Source organism: Centroberyx affinis, unplaced genomic scaffold, assembly GCF_046629955.1.
Source record: "Centroberyx affinis isolate AG114_WGS23_722 - 3 ecotype Tasmania unplaced genomic scaffold, CSIRO-AGI_Caff_v1 ptg009078l_1, whole genome shotgun sequence".
Taxonomy (NCBI): Eukaryota; Metazoa; Chordata; class Actinopteri; order Beryciformes; family Berycidae; genus Centroberyx; species Centroberyx affinis.
In genome coordinates this window covers 1-18,429 of record NW_027284418.1, presented here as the reverse complement: position 1 = coordinate 18,429, position 18,429 = coordinate 1, and the positions used below count along the sequence as shown (strand labels likewise).

The window sequence follows — 18,429 nt, the reverse complement described above, 5'->3', positions numbered from 1 at the left end:
TTTGCTTTTGTTTTTGATCATTTTTCCTTTGAACGCTAACAGGGATTGTTTTTGCCTTTTCGATGATTCACTAATTGAGTAAATAAAACCACAACTGAAGAAGAGTTTCTGCTCGAACGTTTCTGACATCAAGAACATAAATAAATCTGTTGAATTGAATTAAAGAGGCATCAAGTCGTCTAAGACCCGAATCGACCTGAGGCTGTGTTGAGAATGAGGTTGGCGTTTTGGGAAATGCATCTTAAGCGATTGAGAAAAAACTGTCATTTAGTCAGTAAACATTATTTCTGGCAGGTACTTTTTTTTTTCTTTTTAAATTCTTTATTTAACGATAACAGGGATTTAAATTACAAGAGACATACATCAATACAGTAGAGATATTGATAGGCAGAGGTTTTACACAGTTGAATTTTATCATTATGCACATGTACAATTTTCCTCTTTCCTTCCCGAAATCCTTCTAAAAAATTGTATTTATTACAACAATTGTAGGTTTCTAGAACTTTGTACAGGCTGAGAAAGGTAGGCGTGTCTATATGGAGTTGGGAGAGGTTTTGACAAATCAAATATGGGGAGAGACAAAAAGAGGGAGGTAGGAGACCAGAAAAAACAACAATGAGTTTTGTTAATAAAAATAAAACAACAAAAACAGATTATTCATTTGTCACTTCCACAAAATCTGGCCGCACATAAGAGACCCATTTCGACCAGAATTTAATAAATGTACTTTTTTGTAGACAGAGTGAAAAAGTAATTTTTTCCATTAGATATATTTCATTTACCAAGTCTATCCACTCCTGTATTGTGGGGGGGAAGCAACCAGCGTCTGGTAAGAGCTTTTTTACAAGCAGATATCAAAACGCCAAATAAGTACTCATCAGACTGTCTATACTCAAAATCAATCTTTCCTAAATACAGTGTGCAAAAATGCAAAACTTTTTATTTTTTTTATTTACTCTCCCTCAGCAGGTGAGCCAGACAGGTGATTTCAGAGACTGTTTCCCAGTACAAAACCAAAAGAGCATTCAAACTAAAAATTATGTCAACTACAACCCTCTGTACATGTGGCTGAAAACTGTTTTTGGGTAATTTGTCTTCCTCAGCAGAAACAAAAGACTTTACAGCAAAGTGTGTTCCTGCTGCTGCTGGACATAAAGCTTATGTCTGGAAAAAACTGTTGATCAGGAATGAAGAAAAGAAAACTAATTTCCTCACTGATGCACATGTGTTTTAAAATTGTACAATGGGAGATTTTTAACCGGGGGATGAAACCACAACACACACACAACCATGGAGACTTTCAACTTGAGAAAAGGAGAAACGAGAAATCCCCAAAGTCCAGCGATATGCTTTTAAAGAAAACTGGTATAAAACTCATGTAGAATTCATATTCATAATCATGACAATTGTCGTTATTACCATCATATACAATACAAACTAAATGAATAGGATTGAAAGTTCATCACAAGTTTAATCCACTTACACCAAAATGAGCAACGTAGACAGGAGCTGATCATGCATTTCTTTGGAAGTGATCAATACGACTGATTCTAATATCAATGGTAAGTTGTATCAGTAGTGAATGTAACAGAGTTGAACTGGAGAGAAGAGTCAGTCAGATGATTCAGGTCAGAAGAAGCAAACAGAGGGAAAAGTTTGGCTCCAGTTTGGCTTTGGAGTCTGTACAGATGTTCAGAAACTAATCACTAATGGAGGAAATTTATAAAATTAACAATGATTGATTCATTATATTGTTTTTCTACTTCTAGTATAGCTGATAGAACCAAACCACATGGAGAAAAGCATCAGTACAGAGGAAATAACATCTGCTCAGTTCAAAATGTTACGGTGGAGGAAATCCTGCTGGTAAAAAGTAATAAATTACACATTACTTGTTACTTTTCTTAAATGTAATGAAATACTTTACTTATTACTCCCTGACAAAAGTAATTAGTTACTCTACTCTTTACATAACTTTAGTGTTAAACCCTGAATCGATTGCTCCAGTCTCAGCTGTGTTCACTGAGTGGATAAATGTTGTGGAGTGAAGCCTCATTACAGCAGAGGAACCTAAATAAAGACACTAAATCTGTCTGTAAGGTTTTTAATAAAGACAGAGCTGCAGCTTTAAATTCAGACTTTCTGAGTCGTGTTTCCACTTTGTGGCTCGTTCATGTCGCTCTGCTGTGATTCTGATATTTCTGACGGGACCTGAAGGCAGCAGGAGACGAGGGGAATCTGTCATAGATATTACACCGATAAAGAGTGAAAGAGGCTGAAGAATGAAACACAAGCAACGAGTGATCTGTTAGTTCAGGAACTGGAATGTGAAACTGAAACTGGAACAGTAAAGTCTGTGATTACATGGAGCCAACATGGCCGACACATCAGGCTGAGCAGCATCACACTGCAACTACAACCGCTTTCTCCAAACTCTTGATTTGTCAATAAAAAGTGAATAAATGTAATGTTCTATGATTAAATGTATTGAAACATATGAGTGTGATCCTGGTGAATCAGACAGTCAGTCAGCAGAAACATCTGGACAGAAGGAACAGCTGTCTAGTGCCGGCTGGTCATCTGTTGCTATAGCAACATTTATCATAACAGCCAACAACTCGTCTGCACTCCACTGTTGTAAAGACTGTTATTGGAGCATTTGTGGTCTTTCTGTCAGCTTGAACCAGTCTGCCCGTTCTGCTCTGACCTTTGACCTCTGACCTCTCTCATTAACAAGCTGCTTTCTCTGTAAACTCTACAGACTGTAGTGTGAAAATCCCAGGAGGGCAGCAGCAGTCTCTGAGCTGCTGAACCAACAGTCAGGTGCTCAAAGTCTCTTAGATCACACATAAAAAAATTGAACCATTTCTCCATGTCTGCAGGCTTTATATACTGACTTGCTGCCATATGATTGGCTGTTTGGAGGAGCAGGCTGCTTGTGTTAATGAGCAGGTGTACCTAATAAAGTGGCCGGTGAGTGTGTTTCTGCAATACTTTTTGTTGCTTGTTGAGTTTTTCATTTCTATACACTACATACTGCACCAGGTGTCTCAAAAGTAGGTATACAAGTTTTAATACCAATGAAAAATGCTGTATAATTTTAGTCATTTTTAACTTTAGTCATTCAAAAAAATAAATTTACATTCAACTGACACCTGTACCTGGAAATATATTAAATATTTAATAATACAGCAAGCATTACTTATATAAAAATATATGTCTACTACTACTTGAAACAGGCTGTATAGTGAAAAGCAGCGTTCAGTATAAAGGTCGGGTTAGAGATTTATTCTTAGACATGATCAGACGTTACAAAACAACATTAGTGCAGGATGGAAGTTGATTCCCAGGTTTACAAATACATGAAGTGAACAATGTGTTACCATAGCATCATTAAACCATCCAATATTACATTATATAAGTCATATACATGAAGACAGATTATCTTCCAAACAGGACAGTGGAGGTGAAGCTTCAGTATTATAATGCTGTTGGATTAGCTGTTGAAGGAATTTAACTTATTCATGCGGCAGCCATTTTGAACACCAGGAAACTACCTGGAAACTGGTAGTGTTACTTGTGTTACTTCAACACATGAATGAGGACTTCATACAGACTGAATAGTTATCAAATTATTAGAACACATAAAAACAAACCACAAAAAATGTTGATTTATTGTTTTGAATAGAAATAGGGTTAATAGGGTAACACCAGCGGTGGAAGAAGTACTGAGATGTTTTACTTCAGTAAAAGTAGCAATACAACAATGTAAAGATACTCCATTACAAGTAAAAGTCCTGCATTCAAAATCTTACTTAAGTAAAAGTACATAAGTATTGGCAGCAAAATGTACTTAGAGTATCAAAGTAAACGTACTCATTATGCAAACTGTCCCCATTTAGAGAGTTATATTTTTCATAAATTATTGGAATATTAATACTGATTTATTGACATACATGTACATGTAAGCAGCATTTTAAAGTTGTCAACGTGAAGCTAATCTTAACAATTTAGCTATACTTTTGGGTAGTCTAATCTATAACAATGCTATTTTATAGTTATTTTATAAAGATGATCAAATGTTTTAAATATAAAATATTGATCTGAAAAGTAACTAGTAACTATAGCTGTGAAATAAATGTAATGAAGTGAAAAGTACAATATTTCCCTCTAAAATGTAGTGGAGTATAAGTACAAAGTAGCATAAAATGGAAATACTCAAGTAAAGTACAAGTACCTTAAGTACAGTACTTGAGTAAATGTTCTTAGTTACTTTCCACCACTGGGTAATAGAATATGGTTTTGCACTTGTACTGCACTTTGTAGGCGTTGTCTTTTTGCCTCGTCATCGCCACTCTTATCTATAAAAACAGTATTTCAGAAAAGCAAGAGACTGATTGTAGCGTGTCCATGTTTCCGTCTCGTCTGACCTCAAAAAAACCCCAGACTGACTAAACAACAAGGCCAGAAACAATACAGTCACAGTTAGGACGCTGCAGACAGAGCTGCTGCTTCAGGAGAATCAAAGCTTGTTGGTGCTCCAGTTGGTTTGGTTTGGTTTGAGTTATCTAGTTCCAACTTCAAGACATTTCACTCCACAGTTAGACCGATATATCAGGCTGATATTGAGCTTTTATTAAATATCAGATATCAGCCAGTCAGTGTCTCCACCTCTGATATGATGCAGGTTCCTCCTGACCACAGATACAGAAAAACAGACTGGAAAACCAGACATGAAAATCTATCTTCCTTGCACATTTTTATTTATTAATTTCTGTTTTGTTCAATATTTGTTCAGACATTAATTCTTCATTTTAAAGGCAGTAATGTCTCCCAGAGTTTCTCTACCATTGAACAGGTGTGGTGGGTCACTCTGCCTTTAAAGAGCTGCTGACACTAAAAGGATTTCATCAGTCTGGTTTCAGTGGAGAGTTTTAGTGTCCCATGATGCTCTGAATGCTGTTTCAGAGGCTTTTCCACCCTGATGAGAAGAAAACTCTGGGGAGGGAACACTGAATACTTGAAGATTTTTTGGCCTGAAAATAGAATAATATTGAACATTGGCACAAAATATTGGCTTTCGGCGATAACTGGTCTCAGTATCGGCCTTCTAAAACCCATATCAGTTGAGACCTACTATGAATATTAAGTGCTGAAATGTGAAAGTAAGCCTGTTAACTCCAGTTCAAACTCCTGCAAACATTCACAGTCTTGAGTCTTCATCCTCCCTGCACACAAAATACATCCAGTCCATTTTTTTAGTTGACTTCTGCGTGATTATTTGCTTTTTTATTTACATAAAACTTGGTCTCTGGATGGGTGTGAGGCCGGTTCAGGTGCGGGACTGCAGCGCCAGCCGCTGCACCATGTCAGAGATGTGAGCCAGGTCCGGCTGCTGGGCCTGGTGTCTGATGAACTCCAGAGTCCGGACCTGCAGCAGAGAGAGAGAGAGAGAGAGAGAGAGAGAGAGAGAGAGAGAGAGAGACAGGAAGACACTGAGGCTGCGTTCACAACAGGCGTGTTCAGAGCGGTTTAGAACTCTGCAGCGTTTCCTCCTTCAGTTCAGTTGGTTTCTCTGGGTGAGAACGATGACCTTTGAACTCTGGTGGCACCAAATAACGTCACCGAGAGTCTCAGTCCTCTAACAAGAGAACTGCGGTGTGGTTTGACTACAGGAAACCACCCCGAAACACAAGGGATTATGGGTAGAAGGAGACGGATGCAGGTTCCTCATGCTTGGAAAGCCTAGCAGAACAAAATGAAGTCTGGACTGATGCTCATATTCAGCTGTTTCTTCATGTGTTCTGAACTGGTATGAACACCACAGAAGAAGAGACAGACGAGTCCATCATGTTAGATAAAGTTACAGAGACTGGAGTCAGATTTGTTTTGATGACAGGCGACCAAAACTCTGTCCAATAAACAAGCTACTTGTTAGTCATGTGACTTTTGTTTACAAGCCCTGGTTGGCTTATAATTGGTCAGTTTGAACCTAAATGAACCAAATACAGAAATACAACAAAGTCAACTTTTCCATCATGGTTCAGACCAAACAAAACAAACTTCCTACCGGGATATTGCACAGCTGGAGCTTTCTACAGCACGATTACATCATGCCAAAACACAAAATATTTGCTGGTCAAAGCTACTCGAAAAAAATAGTGTTTTATTATAAATATTTGTGGTTATCTTTTTCAGCTGTGCTTTCATGTATTTGCTTGCTTGCTTACTTGTTTAGAATATTATATATACTGTATATACTATATGTACATTCTTTAGTTACTTCATATATATACATATATTTTATGTATACTCTTTGTTATTTCTGTGGATATTATCGTGGATGATGGAAGAAATTAGCATAATCATCTAATTCCTTTGTGTCTGAATGCTGCTGGTGTATGTCTATAATGATCATGGGATTCCTGGGTAGCAGGGGGGATGGGGTTGGGAGGAATGGGTGGGTGGTACTGGTAGTTTTTTTAATATTTGTTTGCTGTTTTGTGTCTGTTTTTGTATATCTATGTACACTGCCTTGGTTCATCATGTTAGGGGTTAGAGGGTGGGGGTGGAGTGGGTTGGTGGGAGGAAAACAAGGGAAATGGGGGGGGGGGGGGGGGGGTCAGTTGTAGTACACTTTGCTTTGTTTGCCTTGTGTCACTTTTGTCACTGTGATGGTGCTCCCCCTTAGTTATACACACAATAAATAATTGATCACAAAAAAAAGAAAACCAACTGTGGGTGTGATCCCCTCCTGACTCCTGGACTTTGAGAACCCGGAGCTACCTGCCGCTCCTCTGCTCTGCTCTGAGTGTGTGTGTGTGTGTGTGTGTGTGTGTGTATGTGTGTGTGTGTGTGTGGTGTGAACTCACGGAGGTGCGCGTGTCACAGTGTCCGTGCTTGTGGCTGAGGTTCCACAGGTTGACGGTCAGCTGGTTGAGCTTGTTGTTCCTCAGGTCGCCGTGAGCCAGCAGGCAGCCGAACAGAGAGAAGGCCAGAGAGGCCTGCCGCCGGGCGCTCTGCTGCAGAGACACAGGACCAGACACACATGGTGACAACAACATTTAGACGGGATTACAATTACAGGGCAATGAGGGTAGATTAGGGCTGGGCGATATGGACAAAATCAAATAGGGACTACGGGGACTACGGGCGGAAAATAGCAATTTGCTAAAACCTGGTACATTACATCTCTCCTTGTTTTATAAGGTTAATGTTCTTTGTACTTTGTCCCTGTTCAAATAAAGAAATTCATTCATTCATTCATTCATTCATTCAAATATCACAATATTTTTGACTAAATACCTTGATATCGATACTGCGACAATACTGTAGGGATGACTATTGGTGCTTTCACAAAATATTTACAGAATGAGATTTTTGATAAATAATCATCAGTAATGTGGATGTAATGACTAAGTGGGTAAAGGCAAATAATAGAAGAGCTAGAACAGTCTGGTAAGTTCAGAAAATGACATCACTTTGCTGTAATGCAGCCTTTAAAACCAGGAAAAGACACTTATGCCATATCACGATATTACGATATCCAAAATCTAAGACGATATCTAGTCTCATATCACGATATCGATATAATATCGATATACTGTCCAGCCCTAGGGTAGATTAATGATAATAATAATACATTTAATTTAAGTGTCTTTCATGATATCCAATGACAAATTAAAACGTAGGTACAAAGGTACAATAAAATTATACAAAACAAACAGCAGAAGCAAAATTATGATCAAAGCACAAAGAAGAAGAAGACAGGGGGAAGGTGAGTTTGAAAAGAAAAGTTTTAAGAAGACTGATTGATTGAATGTATTTGACACATTTGAATTAATAACGTACAGTTCTTCAGACAGAAGTTATACATGAATTAAAAGAAAAGGGTCAGGAAAACACAGTAAAGATCAAGAGCTCTCCCCAGGGATGCGTCCTCTCTCCTCTACTGTACATATTGTATTCTAATGACTGCCACAGCATGTATGGAAACCATCACATCTTGAAGTTTGCTGATGATACAGTCATAGTGAGCCTGCTAAACAGTGAGGAAATGTCCCATGGTCCTGTTGTTGACTATTTTTCAAATTGGTGTCATGAATCGTTTTTAGTACAGAATGTGTCAAAGACTAAGAATATTTGTATTGATTTTAGACGTTCCCACCCCTCTCCTGTCAGTACAGTGATTGATGGCCAGAATATAGAAATAGTGGAGTCCTGCAAGTATTTGGGAACTATATTAGACAATAAACTGACATTAAGTAATACTGACATGGTGTACAGGAAAAGCCAGCAGCGTCTCTTTTGTCTCAGGAAATTCTCTAAGTTCCAGGTTGACAGGATCCTGATGACAATGTTTTATCGATCTTTTATTGAGTCTGTGCTCACTTTCTCCTTTATCTGCTGGTATCAATCTCTCAAGGTAAAACACAAAAATGTGCTCAATAAGGTGGTTAATGTCTGTAGCAAAATAACTGGCACTGCATAGGAAACTCTGCAGGATCTTTACAACAAACAGTTATATAAGAAAGCAGAATCCATCCTGTCTGATTGTTCCCATCCTTTACATCAGTGTTTCCCAACCCAGTCCTCAAGGACCCCTTTTCCTGCAAGTATTGGTTCCAGCTCTACTCTTGCGCACCTGATCCAGTTAAGGTGTAATGCTGATTGGTAGAGACAGATCTACCTGAACAGAGCAGCATGAAAGTGTGTAGGCCCCAGTGGGATCAGGTGTGCAAGAGTAAAGATGGAATAAAAACTTGCAGGACAGGGGGTCCTTGAGGACTGGGTTGGGAACCACTGCTTTACATCAACAGTTTCAGTTTCTGCCATCTGGTTCCTCCTCAGACTTCCACTTCCGATAACTAATTGCCCCACCGGGGACAAATAAAGTTATTGAACTTGAACTTATTTGCACTGTGGTTCTTGATCAAATGACCCCATGCTGGAAATGAATATTAATATGCTACTACCACTAATACTGTTACTACTACTACTAATAATATTATAATAGTAGTAATAATGATGCGTTTTTGTTAGAACACACTTTTCATTAGAAGCTAATTTCAAAGTGTGACTTGAGAAAACAGAAAAGAAAGTAAAACGCAGCAGGAAGGAAAACACAAGCCGCTGCGGCCTCACCTCGTCCCGGCCGAGGGTCTTCAGCTGGTCCAGGACCTGTCCCACCAGAGTCTCACACAGCTTGTTGATCTCAGACAGGAACTTGGGGTCTCCTCCGTACAGAGTCTCGTTGGAGTCCACTGGAGAGGAAACAGGCTTCATCAGCATCAGCATCATCAGTATTTGACAGTTTTTTTTTCCATGTGATAAGAGGAGAATGCCAAGTCAGATTTATCTGTGAAGTGCTTTTGATGACCAGGTTTGTCCCAAAGTGCTTTACAGCAGAGGTGAGGACTGGAGTCACAGTTTGAATTGCTTGAGACTTGACTTGATGCATGAAGAGAAGACTTGAGACTTGACTTGACTTGGGTTCTGGTGACTTGGGACTTGACTCTGACTTGTACTCTGATGACTTGAAACGGTTTCTAAAGTCTTGACTTGAGATCTTGTGTTTGTGTAAATGACTCAGATTGAAAGTGATGAGATTTGTTCCAGCAGACGACTGAATTTAATTGAATTTTGTTTTAAATTGATACTGATACCCACTTTTAAGTTTAGAAAAGTATACCAGTAAGTATAGGGTTAGTTATCTCAAAGTACATTACTAGTGTACTTGATGGGACTGAAATAGTACCAACAAGTATTCAATAAGTCTAAAAGCACAAGTATAACTTTAAGTATACTATTCTCAAATGTATCTTTTGCAAGTACAAGTCTTTTTTTGCTAAGGGTTTGTATGTATGTGTATATGTATGTGTGTGTGTGTGTGTGTGTGTGTGTGTGTGTGTGTGTACCTGTGGGGATGCAGTAGAGGTAGGTCTCCTGGCTCATGGCGGCCAGCAGCGGCAGAGCGCTGATGTAAACCCGGACCTTGGCGTCACTGTTGTCCTCCCAGGTGTAGTCCTGCACCATGTTGAGCAGGCCGCGCACCAGGTACAGCACACCATGCTCCGGGTGGTCCTGCACACACACACACACACACACACACACACACATCAGAATTACTAAACTGTACCTGAACCCTTAATCTACAATTTACATGTTAAGATAAAATAGGATAGCACTAGTTAATGGTTAGCTAGTTAGCTAGCTAACAGTTTGTTCAGATTAACTGAGCTGACTCTTCACAAGCTACAACGCTCAGTGTTTTGGAGTAGAGACTAGGGCTAAAGACAAGACAGTTTACTAGGGCTGCGATTAAAAAATCAATTTTCCGATTCAAATCGATCTTCATTTGAATAATCCAATATCGATTCATAAAATCCAGAGATCGATCTTTTAATATATGCCCAATAAGTGCCTGTAGAGTCTATAGAGTTACACAACTTGCACTATATTGTGTTGACTGCTGTAGTGTGTTGGTCATGTTAAATAAAAAGTACATTAATGTAACTGCTTTGGGGTCAATTCTAAATGTAAACATTAATATTTTTAATAATGCACCAGGTTAGAGGGTTCCTTGTACAATTTACAGCATTAGTTCTCTGAGAATCTCTTTCATATCCAAGCAAAATTTATATTGTAACTGAAATATCACTAACCGAATCGATATTGAATTGAATCAAATTGGAAATCAAATCGAATCGGGACCTTGTGAATCGGAATCGAATCAATTCAGGAAATCAGTGGCGATACCCAGCCCTACTTTACTGTGTCACAGTAACCTACATTTGGAAACAAATCCACCTTATCACACTATTCACTTTTACTGAGAACGTTACTGAATGGATCTACAGCCACACCACAACAAGCTGACTCAGCTGCTCTCTGTTTCTAGACTAATCATTATAAATTTAGACTTTATTTTTGCACAGCCGGTTCTCCATGTTGGAGCCAGCTGTAGCTGCTTTGAGATTTGAAACGCAGCAGCAGCGAAGCCTCTACTGGCAGTTTGAGGAAGTAGGATGGACGGCGTTACCGGGACAACCAGCAGCGTGGACAGGAAGTTGTTGATGAAGTCCAGCAGGAAGCTCTCAGAGGAGCGAAGCTTTCCCTCCACACTGATGGAGCGAGGAACTTCTGGAAGAAGACTGACCGCTGCCTTCAGGAAGGCATCCGCTGGAGAGAGGAGGGAGGAGGGAGGAGGGAGGAGAGAGGAGGGAGGAGGGAGGAGGGAGGAGGGAGGAGGGAGGAGAGAGGAGGGAGGAGGGAGGAGCTTTGAGTTTACTTTATGTACAAGAATTTCACCTAGGGCAGTGATTCTCAACCTTTTTCATATCAAGGACCACTAATTAAGTCCACATTAGAGCCACAGACCCCCATTTGATGAGATTTTGTCTCTCTGACCCAAATCTGAGAATATATTTATTGTCAGATATGATTTTCTCCAGAATTCCATGACTATCTGTATTGTAGGTAGAGAGATAACACTATGACTCTATGATCAAAACAGTCATTCTTCTCTAATTGTGTTAACTTCTTGTAAACTAAATAATGGTGAAGTTTAACAATTCATCAGTTTGCCTGGGGACCCCCTGGAACCCCCTCAAGGACCCCTGGTGGTCCCCGGACCCCACGTTGACAACACTGACCTAGGGGATCAATCAAGTGCAATCTTGTCTTATCTTAAGAAAAGGGTTTTCTGTGGGTTTTGTAGTTTAAAATGTGAAACTGAGCAGCGTCTCACCCTGGGACAGACACTGGTTGGCCAACGCCACCTGACCAGACAGCAGGTAGAGGCTGAGACGACAGAAGATGCTGCTGAGAGACGGGATGGTGATGAAACTGTAGGCAGCACACGCCTGGAGAGGGAGGGAGGGAGGGGGAGAGAGAGAGAGAGAGAGGGAGAGAGAGAGAGAGAGAGAGAGAGAGAAAGAGACACAGAGAGACAGAGAGAGAGAGAGAGAGAGAGAGGGAGAGAGAGACACAGAGACAGAGAGAGAGAGAGAGAGAGAGAGATTGAATTTATTGATTTATTGAAGTTGAAACTGATTATAGAAATCAAACTCATGATGCTCTTACTAAGTTTTTATCCTATTAAAACCATATTGCATTGAAAAGTCCTAGATATTTAGTTTTCTTTAAGATATTAAATTGATACTGGACTCTTGATTTGTTCTGACTTGACTTGCTGTTCTACATTTAGACTTGAGACTTGACATTAATGACATTCGCACTTATGCACTGCTGCACTTCTTTTAAGATGTTGTATTTTACTTGATTTTATGCATTCTATGTACTCTATTTTTTAACTTTATTTATTCAGTGGGTTTTATTTTCCATCTTATGTTGTGCATTCCTCATTTTTATCTTATTTTTGCTATTATTATCAAGTGGGTTTTATTCTCCATCTTATTTTACATTAATTATGGCATTCTATCCCTGTTTTTATGCTCATTCTATGTCTGTTTTCATGTGAAGATGCATTCTATGTATTCTATTCTCATCTTTATCTTATTTTCACTATTATCAAGTTTTATGTGAAGCACTTGGTGCATGTAATTTCTTTGTTGTAAAGCACTTTGAGCTGCATTTCTTGTATGAAATGTGCTATACAAATAAAGTTTATTATTATTATTATTGTTAATGACATGGACTTGACTTGGTAGACTTGTGACTCACCCTGACGAAAGCTGCTGTTTTGCGGGAGTGACTTCCTCTCATCACCCTCCTGGTCTCCATGGCCAGCTGGTTCACCGTCTGACAACCACAAGACAACATGAGGGGGGGGGGGGATACATTCATTCATACACACACTAATAGATCAATACACACACACACACACACACACACATACACACACACACACACACACACACACACACACACTGGTACTGACATGAATGAGCTGCACCAGGACCGGCTCCAGGTTACAGAACGTGGCTCTGGCCTCCACACAGAAACTCAACTGCTGCTCAAAGTCACGACCAAAAGAAACCTGGAGAGAGAGAGAGAGAGAGAGAGAGAGAGAGAGAGAGAGAGAGACACAGGGTGAGATAGAGAGAGAGCGAGTGAGAGAGAGAGACAGGGAGAGAGAGAGAGAGAGAGAGAGAGAGAGAGAGAGAGAGAGAGAGAGAGAGAGAGAGAGAGACAGGGAGAGAGAGGAGAGAGAGGGAGAGAGAGAGAGAGAGAGAAGAGAAGGAGAGAGAGAGAGAGAGAGAGAGAGAGAGAGAGACAGGAGAGAGAGAGAGAGAGAGAGAGAGAGAGAGAGAGACGGGAGAGAGAGAGAGAGAGGGAGAGAGAGAGAGAGAGAGAGAGAGAGAGAGAGAGAGAGAGAGAGAGGATTTAGATTTAATGTTTCATTCATAAATAAGAAAAAAGAGAGAGAGAGAGAGACATGATTGTAAAAGGAGAGCAAACTCCAACTTTAAAAAGACAGTTTTAAGAGCAGAGAAACAGCTGAAGGTTTCTCACCATGCGGATGAAGCCGTTGATCAGCAAAGCCAAAGATCTTTTCTCGTCCTCCAGAGTGAGAGCGCTGTGAGAGAAAAGAGACGTGCAACTGTAACATCGGTCCAGGTCGACATGTCACCATGACAACACACTTACTTTTAATCTTCAATTCAGAGCTGAGGTCACTCCAGGTGTGATGCCACCTGATATCAGCCAATTACATTGCAACAATTTATGTATTTATATTATTTGTCTGTGTATGTACCCTCTCTCTCTCTCACTCACACACACACACACACACACACACACACACACACACACACACAACGTACTTGACAGAGTCGTGCATGGTCTTGCAGATGTGCAGCATGGCGTTGAGGATGACCGGGTCTCTGGTCGGCTCCAGCTGGTGCCTGCAGGACACACACACACACACACACACACACACACACACACACAGCAGGGAAACTTTATGTAAGTCCAACTTATTACTGCACACATGCTGCACTTCTGCTGCAGCCCAAAGAGGAATTGTTTAGAAAAAAACAAAAACTTGTTTTGCTTTCTTTTCAGCTCACAGAAGTTACAAGAGATGATCTGTTAACTAGTTAAGATACATTAGAGAATTGTGTTACATTATGTAAATTTGGTGCTGAGTTGAAGAAATAATGATCTGCAGTAGTAATCCAGGATCAATGCATGAAGGAGACTTCTGTTGTGTCAGTTTCACTCATGTTCAATTAAATTCATTTTTAGTTTACAGTAAAATTTTATGTATTTGTGGCTAAGTGGCTACTCAGAGTGAAGTGATGAAAACACAGTGATAAAATACATGAAAATACATCACAGAAAGAAGAAGTAAGAAGTGATGAGTTCTATTCCAAAACACTGTTTATCCATTCTGGGAGAAATTCATCACCCAAAGTTCATGCATGTAATATCTAATATCTAGAGGAACCAGTCTGTAACCAAGGATTTAAATTGCCTACCATCCTTTAAAAAGTACCATCATTTATTTAAAGTTTTGCTGTCCATCACTGTGTAAATGTTACTTTTTTTTAAGTGGAAACTCTTGAGCTCCAGATGTGTCTTACCTGATGAAGACCTCCATGATGGACCGGCAGACCTCCACCCTCACACTGTCCTTCTGGAACATGTCCAGGAACGGCAGGAAGCGCTCCTGGGTGGGAGGAAGAATCAGGAAGTAAACAGGAAGTAGAGATCTTTATCTTGTGATGCGTAGCGGTCGCAGTCACTCACCATGGAGAAGAGCACAGAGAAGTCGTGGAAGTAGGTGAGGATCTTCCTGATCACCGACTGCAGCTGGACACAAAAAGAACATGTTGGATAATGAGACTTTGTGGAGCCAGAGGAGCCGTTTGATTGGCTCCCAGTTTGAAAACACACAGCGCCCCGGAAACAGCACCTCTGCTCTGTTTTTCTCTCTGGGTAGAAACTATTTTCCCTTCATAGTTCAGCTACTCTAACGATAAAAATGGATGAAAACTTCGACTGAAGACTTGATTCTGTCTTGTCAGCAGTTTGCTCTCGACATCAGACTGAGCTGATGAAGCCTTTACAGCTTCTGAGCTCCAAAACAGGGATGGAACGGATGTTTACTGGGCTTGGGCGATATCCAAAATGTAATATTGCGATATTGTCCCGCCAAAATATTGCATCGGCCCAAGCTTAGTGTTTACATTACTATGTTACTGTTATAGTTTCAGTAGTCAGTAACGGTGGAACAGGAAGCCGTTCTAAAGGCCAAAGGGACTGAAGCTGCTGCTGGTCGAAGTTCAGAGGAAGACGCAAAAATAAGGAGTGGGGAATGTTCTAGTTGCTGGTAGGAAACACACAGGTGAGCAGCAGCCTCAGGCTCCGCCCCCAACACCCCAGCACAATTTGATTGGTTTGAAGCCGGACGACCCACAGAGGTTCCGCCCCTTTCTAAACAACTGTTCTGCTTGAATTTCTCCACACCTCCGTCTGTTTGACACAGAGGTTTGGCTCCAGGTGACACATGACCGGCCTACCTGAGGATAGGCCTCCTCGAACGCCCGGTCCGGGGTCATGTGCTTGATGATGTCAGCCAGGACCGTGTTGACCTCCCGTTTCTGACAGAGAGAGAGAGAGAGAGAGAGAGAGAGAGAGAGAGAGAGAGAGAGAGGGAGAGGGAGAGGGAGAGAGAATTGTTGAATGCTTTGACAATATTGTCTCTTCATAACATTCATGCCAATAAAGCAAACTGAATTTTAAATTTGAATTTGAAAAAGAGAGAGGGGAAAAAGAGAGAGAGAATGCCCAAAAATGAGTGTGAGAGAAATAGATTGTAGGATTGGAGTGTGTGTGAAAGAGAGAGCGAGAGAGAGAGAGAAGAGACAGAGAGAGAGAGTAAAAGAGTGTGGGAAAGAGAGAGGCCAAAAGTGAGAGTGTGTGAGCGAGAGAAACAGATTGAGAGAGAGAGACAGAGAGAGAGTGTGACAGCCGGTGATGTGTGTGTGAGAATCAGAGAAAGAAAGAGAAAGAGCAAGAGCGAGAGAGAGAGAGAGCGAGAGAGAGAGAGAGAGAGAGAGAGAGATAGAGAGAGAGAGAGAGGGAGAGGGAGAAAGAGAGAGAGAGAGAGGAGGGAGAAAGAGAGAGAGAGAGGGAGAGAGGAGGGAGAGAGAGAGGGTGAAAGAGAGACAGAGGGAGAGAGGAGGGAGAGAGAGAGAGAGAGAGAGGGAGAGAAGGAGAGAGAGAGAGGGAGTGAGAGAGAGAGAGGGAGAGGATGGAGAGTCAGAGTGTGACAGCCAGTGATGTGTGTGTGAGAATCAGAGAAAGAAAGAGAAAGAGCAAGAGAGAGAGAGAGAGAGAGAGAGAGAGAGAGAGAGAGAGAGAGAGAGGGGGGGGGGGGGGGGGGAGTGAGAGAGAGAGAGAGAGAGGCTCTATCCAATTCCATGAAGTGAACCAAACCTCTCTCTCTGTTGTACTCACAGTAAAGTGTCGGCAGGTGAACTCCACCCAGATCTCTGCACAGTTGATGTAGTCCTGAAAACACAAACAATCGTATTTAAAGGAATAATCCACAACATTTTCATATGAGCAGGTGTTTTGACCTGGAGGAGGTGTGGGTCTCACCTGTGGGCCGCGGACCTTGGTGACGACCTTCCAGGCCTCGTTCAGGATGGGCAGCCTCTCGGCCTCCGGGGGGTCGGCGCAGGACAGACTGCGACCCAGAGAGCCGAACAGCAGGTGCTGCAGAGGAGGACACACTCACACCTTCACATTCACGTTTCACACGTTTAGCTGACGCTCTTATCCAGAGCGACTTTACAACAGCAGAATGAGCTTCAGCTCCTGCATCACCAACATTCAGGGTTCTTGCACATTTCCCAATTTCAAAATTTCACAGTTTCCAGACCCAAACTTCCAGACTTGCAGGGGACTTTTCCCCCATCAAAACTACAGTAAACATATCAGTTTACATATGTAGAGGGCCATATTTTTTCCCATATGAAAGTATATAGCCTAATTAGAATAAAAGTCTGTAAATATACTTTTTTCTACAAACTTTTAAAGTTTTCTTGTAATTTCCAAACCTTTTGTGACCTGGAAATTAAATCAGTGGTGGCACTTTACTACACAATGGCATTAAAAGTGTTGTTACACTGTTGTAAGTACATTATGTATTAGGGAGTTCCTACACAGTAATATTGTGTACTTACAATACTTTTCCATAGGTTAGTACAGTGATTCTCAACCTTTTTCATATCAAGGACCCTAATTCAGTCCACATTAGAGCCACAAACCCCCATTTGATGAGATTTTGTCTCTCAGACCCAAATCTGAGAATATTTTTACTGTTAGATATGATTTTGTCCAGAATCCCATGACTATCTGTATTGTAGGTAGAGAGATAACAGAGAAACTATGATCAAAACAGTCATTCTTCTACATTCTGTAACTGTGTTCATTTCTTGTAAATGAAGTAACAGAGAAGTTTAACACCTCATCATTTTGCTGGGGACCCCCTGGAACCCCCTCAAGGACCCCTGGTTGTCCCCGGACCCCACGTTGAGAACCACTGGGTTAGTACACAGGTTAATACACTAGAATAAAGCCATTGTAAAGTGTTACCAAATAAATGTTCATACTTATAAAAACTTTCCAGACCGGCAGAAGAACCATGAACATTACAGACAGCCAATAGAAAGGTTTGCAAGGATCTGAATACTGAAAATATTTTGTCCTGAGCTTTACTTTTTAAGCCAGGAATCATTTTGTCAAAGGAGGAATCACATTTTCTGAATGGTACAAATCTGATTTTGTAATGAAACTCTTCATATATGTTTTGTTATTGAAACACAGCTGTTGATGACCTCTGACCTTTGGGAAGCCGGCCTCATCACAGTCTTTGATCATAGCGATGAAGCTGGTGGCTCTGGCCGCCACAAACTCCGCCCTGAACGCCCACATGACCGAGTTCAGCAGCAAGGCACTGTGGGAAAAAGGAAGAGGGAGGAGTTTAATTTCCAGTCAGAAGGAGTCCCTCTCTTCTCTTTTAGAAATCACTACAATACTGAGTGAACGCTGTAAAAAATATTCACATAGAGCATTTTCTTTTTTTATCAACTCCTTTTCTGGGCGCATCAGCTGGCTCTATCTATGTTTTTTATTTTAAATTCTGCCTCCCAACCAAATTTCCCTTACATTACAATGAAGATTTGATTTGTCTGATTTGAACTAAAAGAACAGACTTCCCACTCTCCCGAGGAAATAAATGAAGACCTTTCATCTAGCGACTGGTATTGTACTCTGCTCCAAGGTTATTATCGTTAACGAAAACTAACGAAATAACGAAAACTAGGTGTGAAAAAACATTTTCGTTAACTGAAATAAAAATAAAAACGAGGCTTTACAAAAAAACGATAACTAACTGAAACTGTATTGTGTGTTTACAAAACTAACTAAAATAAACAAAAATTATAGAGAAAA

At 40.7% G+C, this 18,429-nt stretch overlaps 1 protein-coding gene across 2 annotated transcripts; it reads right to left on the bottom strand.

The window, feature by feature from the left end:
- Positions 1-3,280: 3,280 nt before the first annotated feature.
- On the bottom strand, positions 3,281-17,916 carry vps35l (VPS35 endosomal protein sorting factor like). Of its 2 annotated transcripts, none has more exons than XM_071514511.1 (16): positions 17,821-17,916; positions 16,573-16,689; positions 16,429-16,482; positions 15,489-15,569; positions 14,716-14,778; positions 14,550-14,635; positions 13,788-13,868; positions 13,477-13,540; positions 12,902-13,000; positions 12,685-12,762; positions 11,750-11,864; positions 11,042-11,181; positions 9,918-10,083; positions 9,145-9,263; positions 6,873-7,022; positions 3,281-5,431 (listed from the first exon to the last, which is right to left on the bottom strand). In XM_071514511.1, exons 1-16 carry the CDS (start codon positions 17,908-17,910, stop codon positions 5,333-5,335), a joined length of 1,602 nt encoding a protein of 533 aa, XP_071370612.1. In that variant the 5' UTR covers positions 17,911-17,916; the 3' UTR covers positions 3,281-5,332. The 2 variants fall into 2 exon arrangements, with proteins under 2 accessions (XP_071370612.1, XP_071370613.1); XM_071514512.1 differs by having other exon boundaries at positions 6,873-7,019.
- Positions 17,917-18,429: the final 513 nt, after the last annotated feature.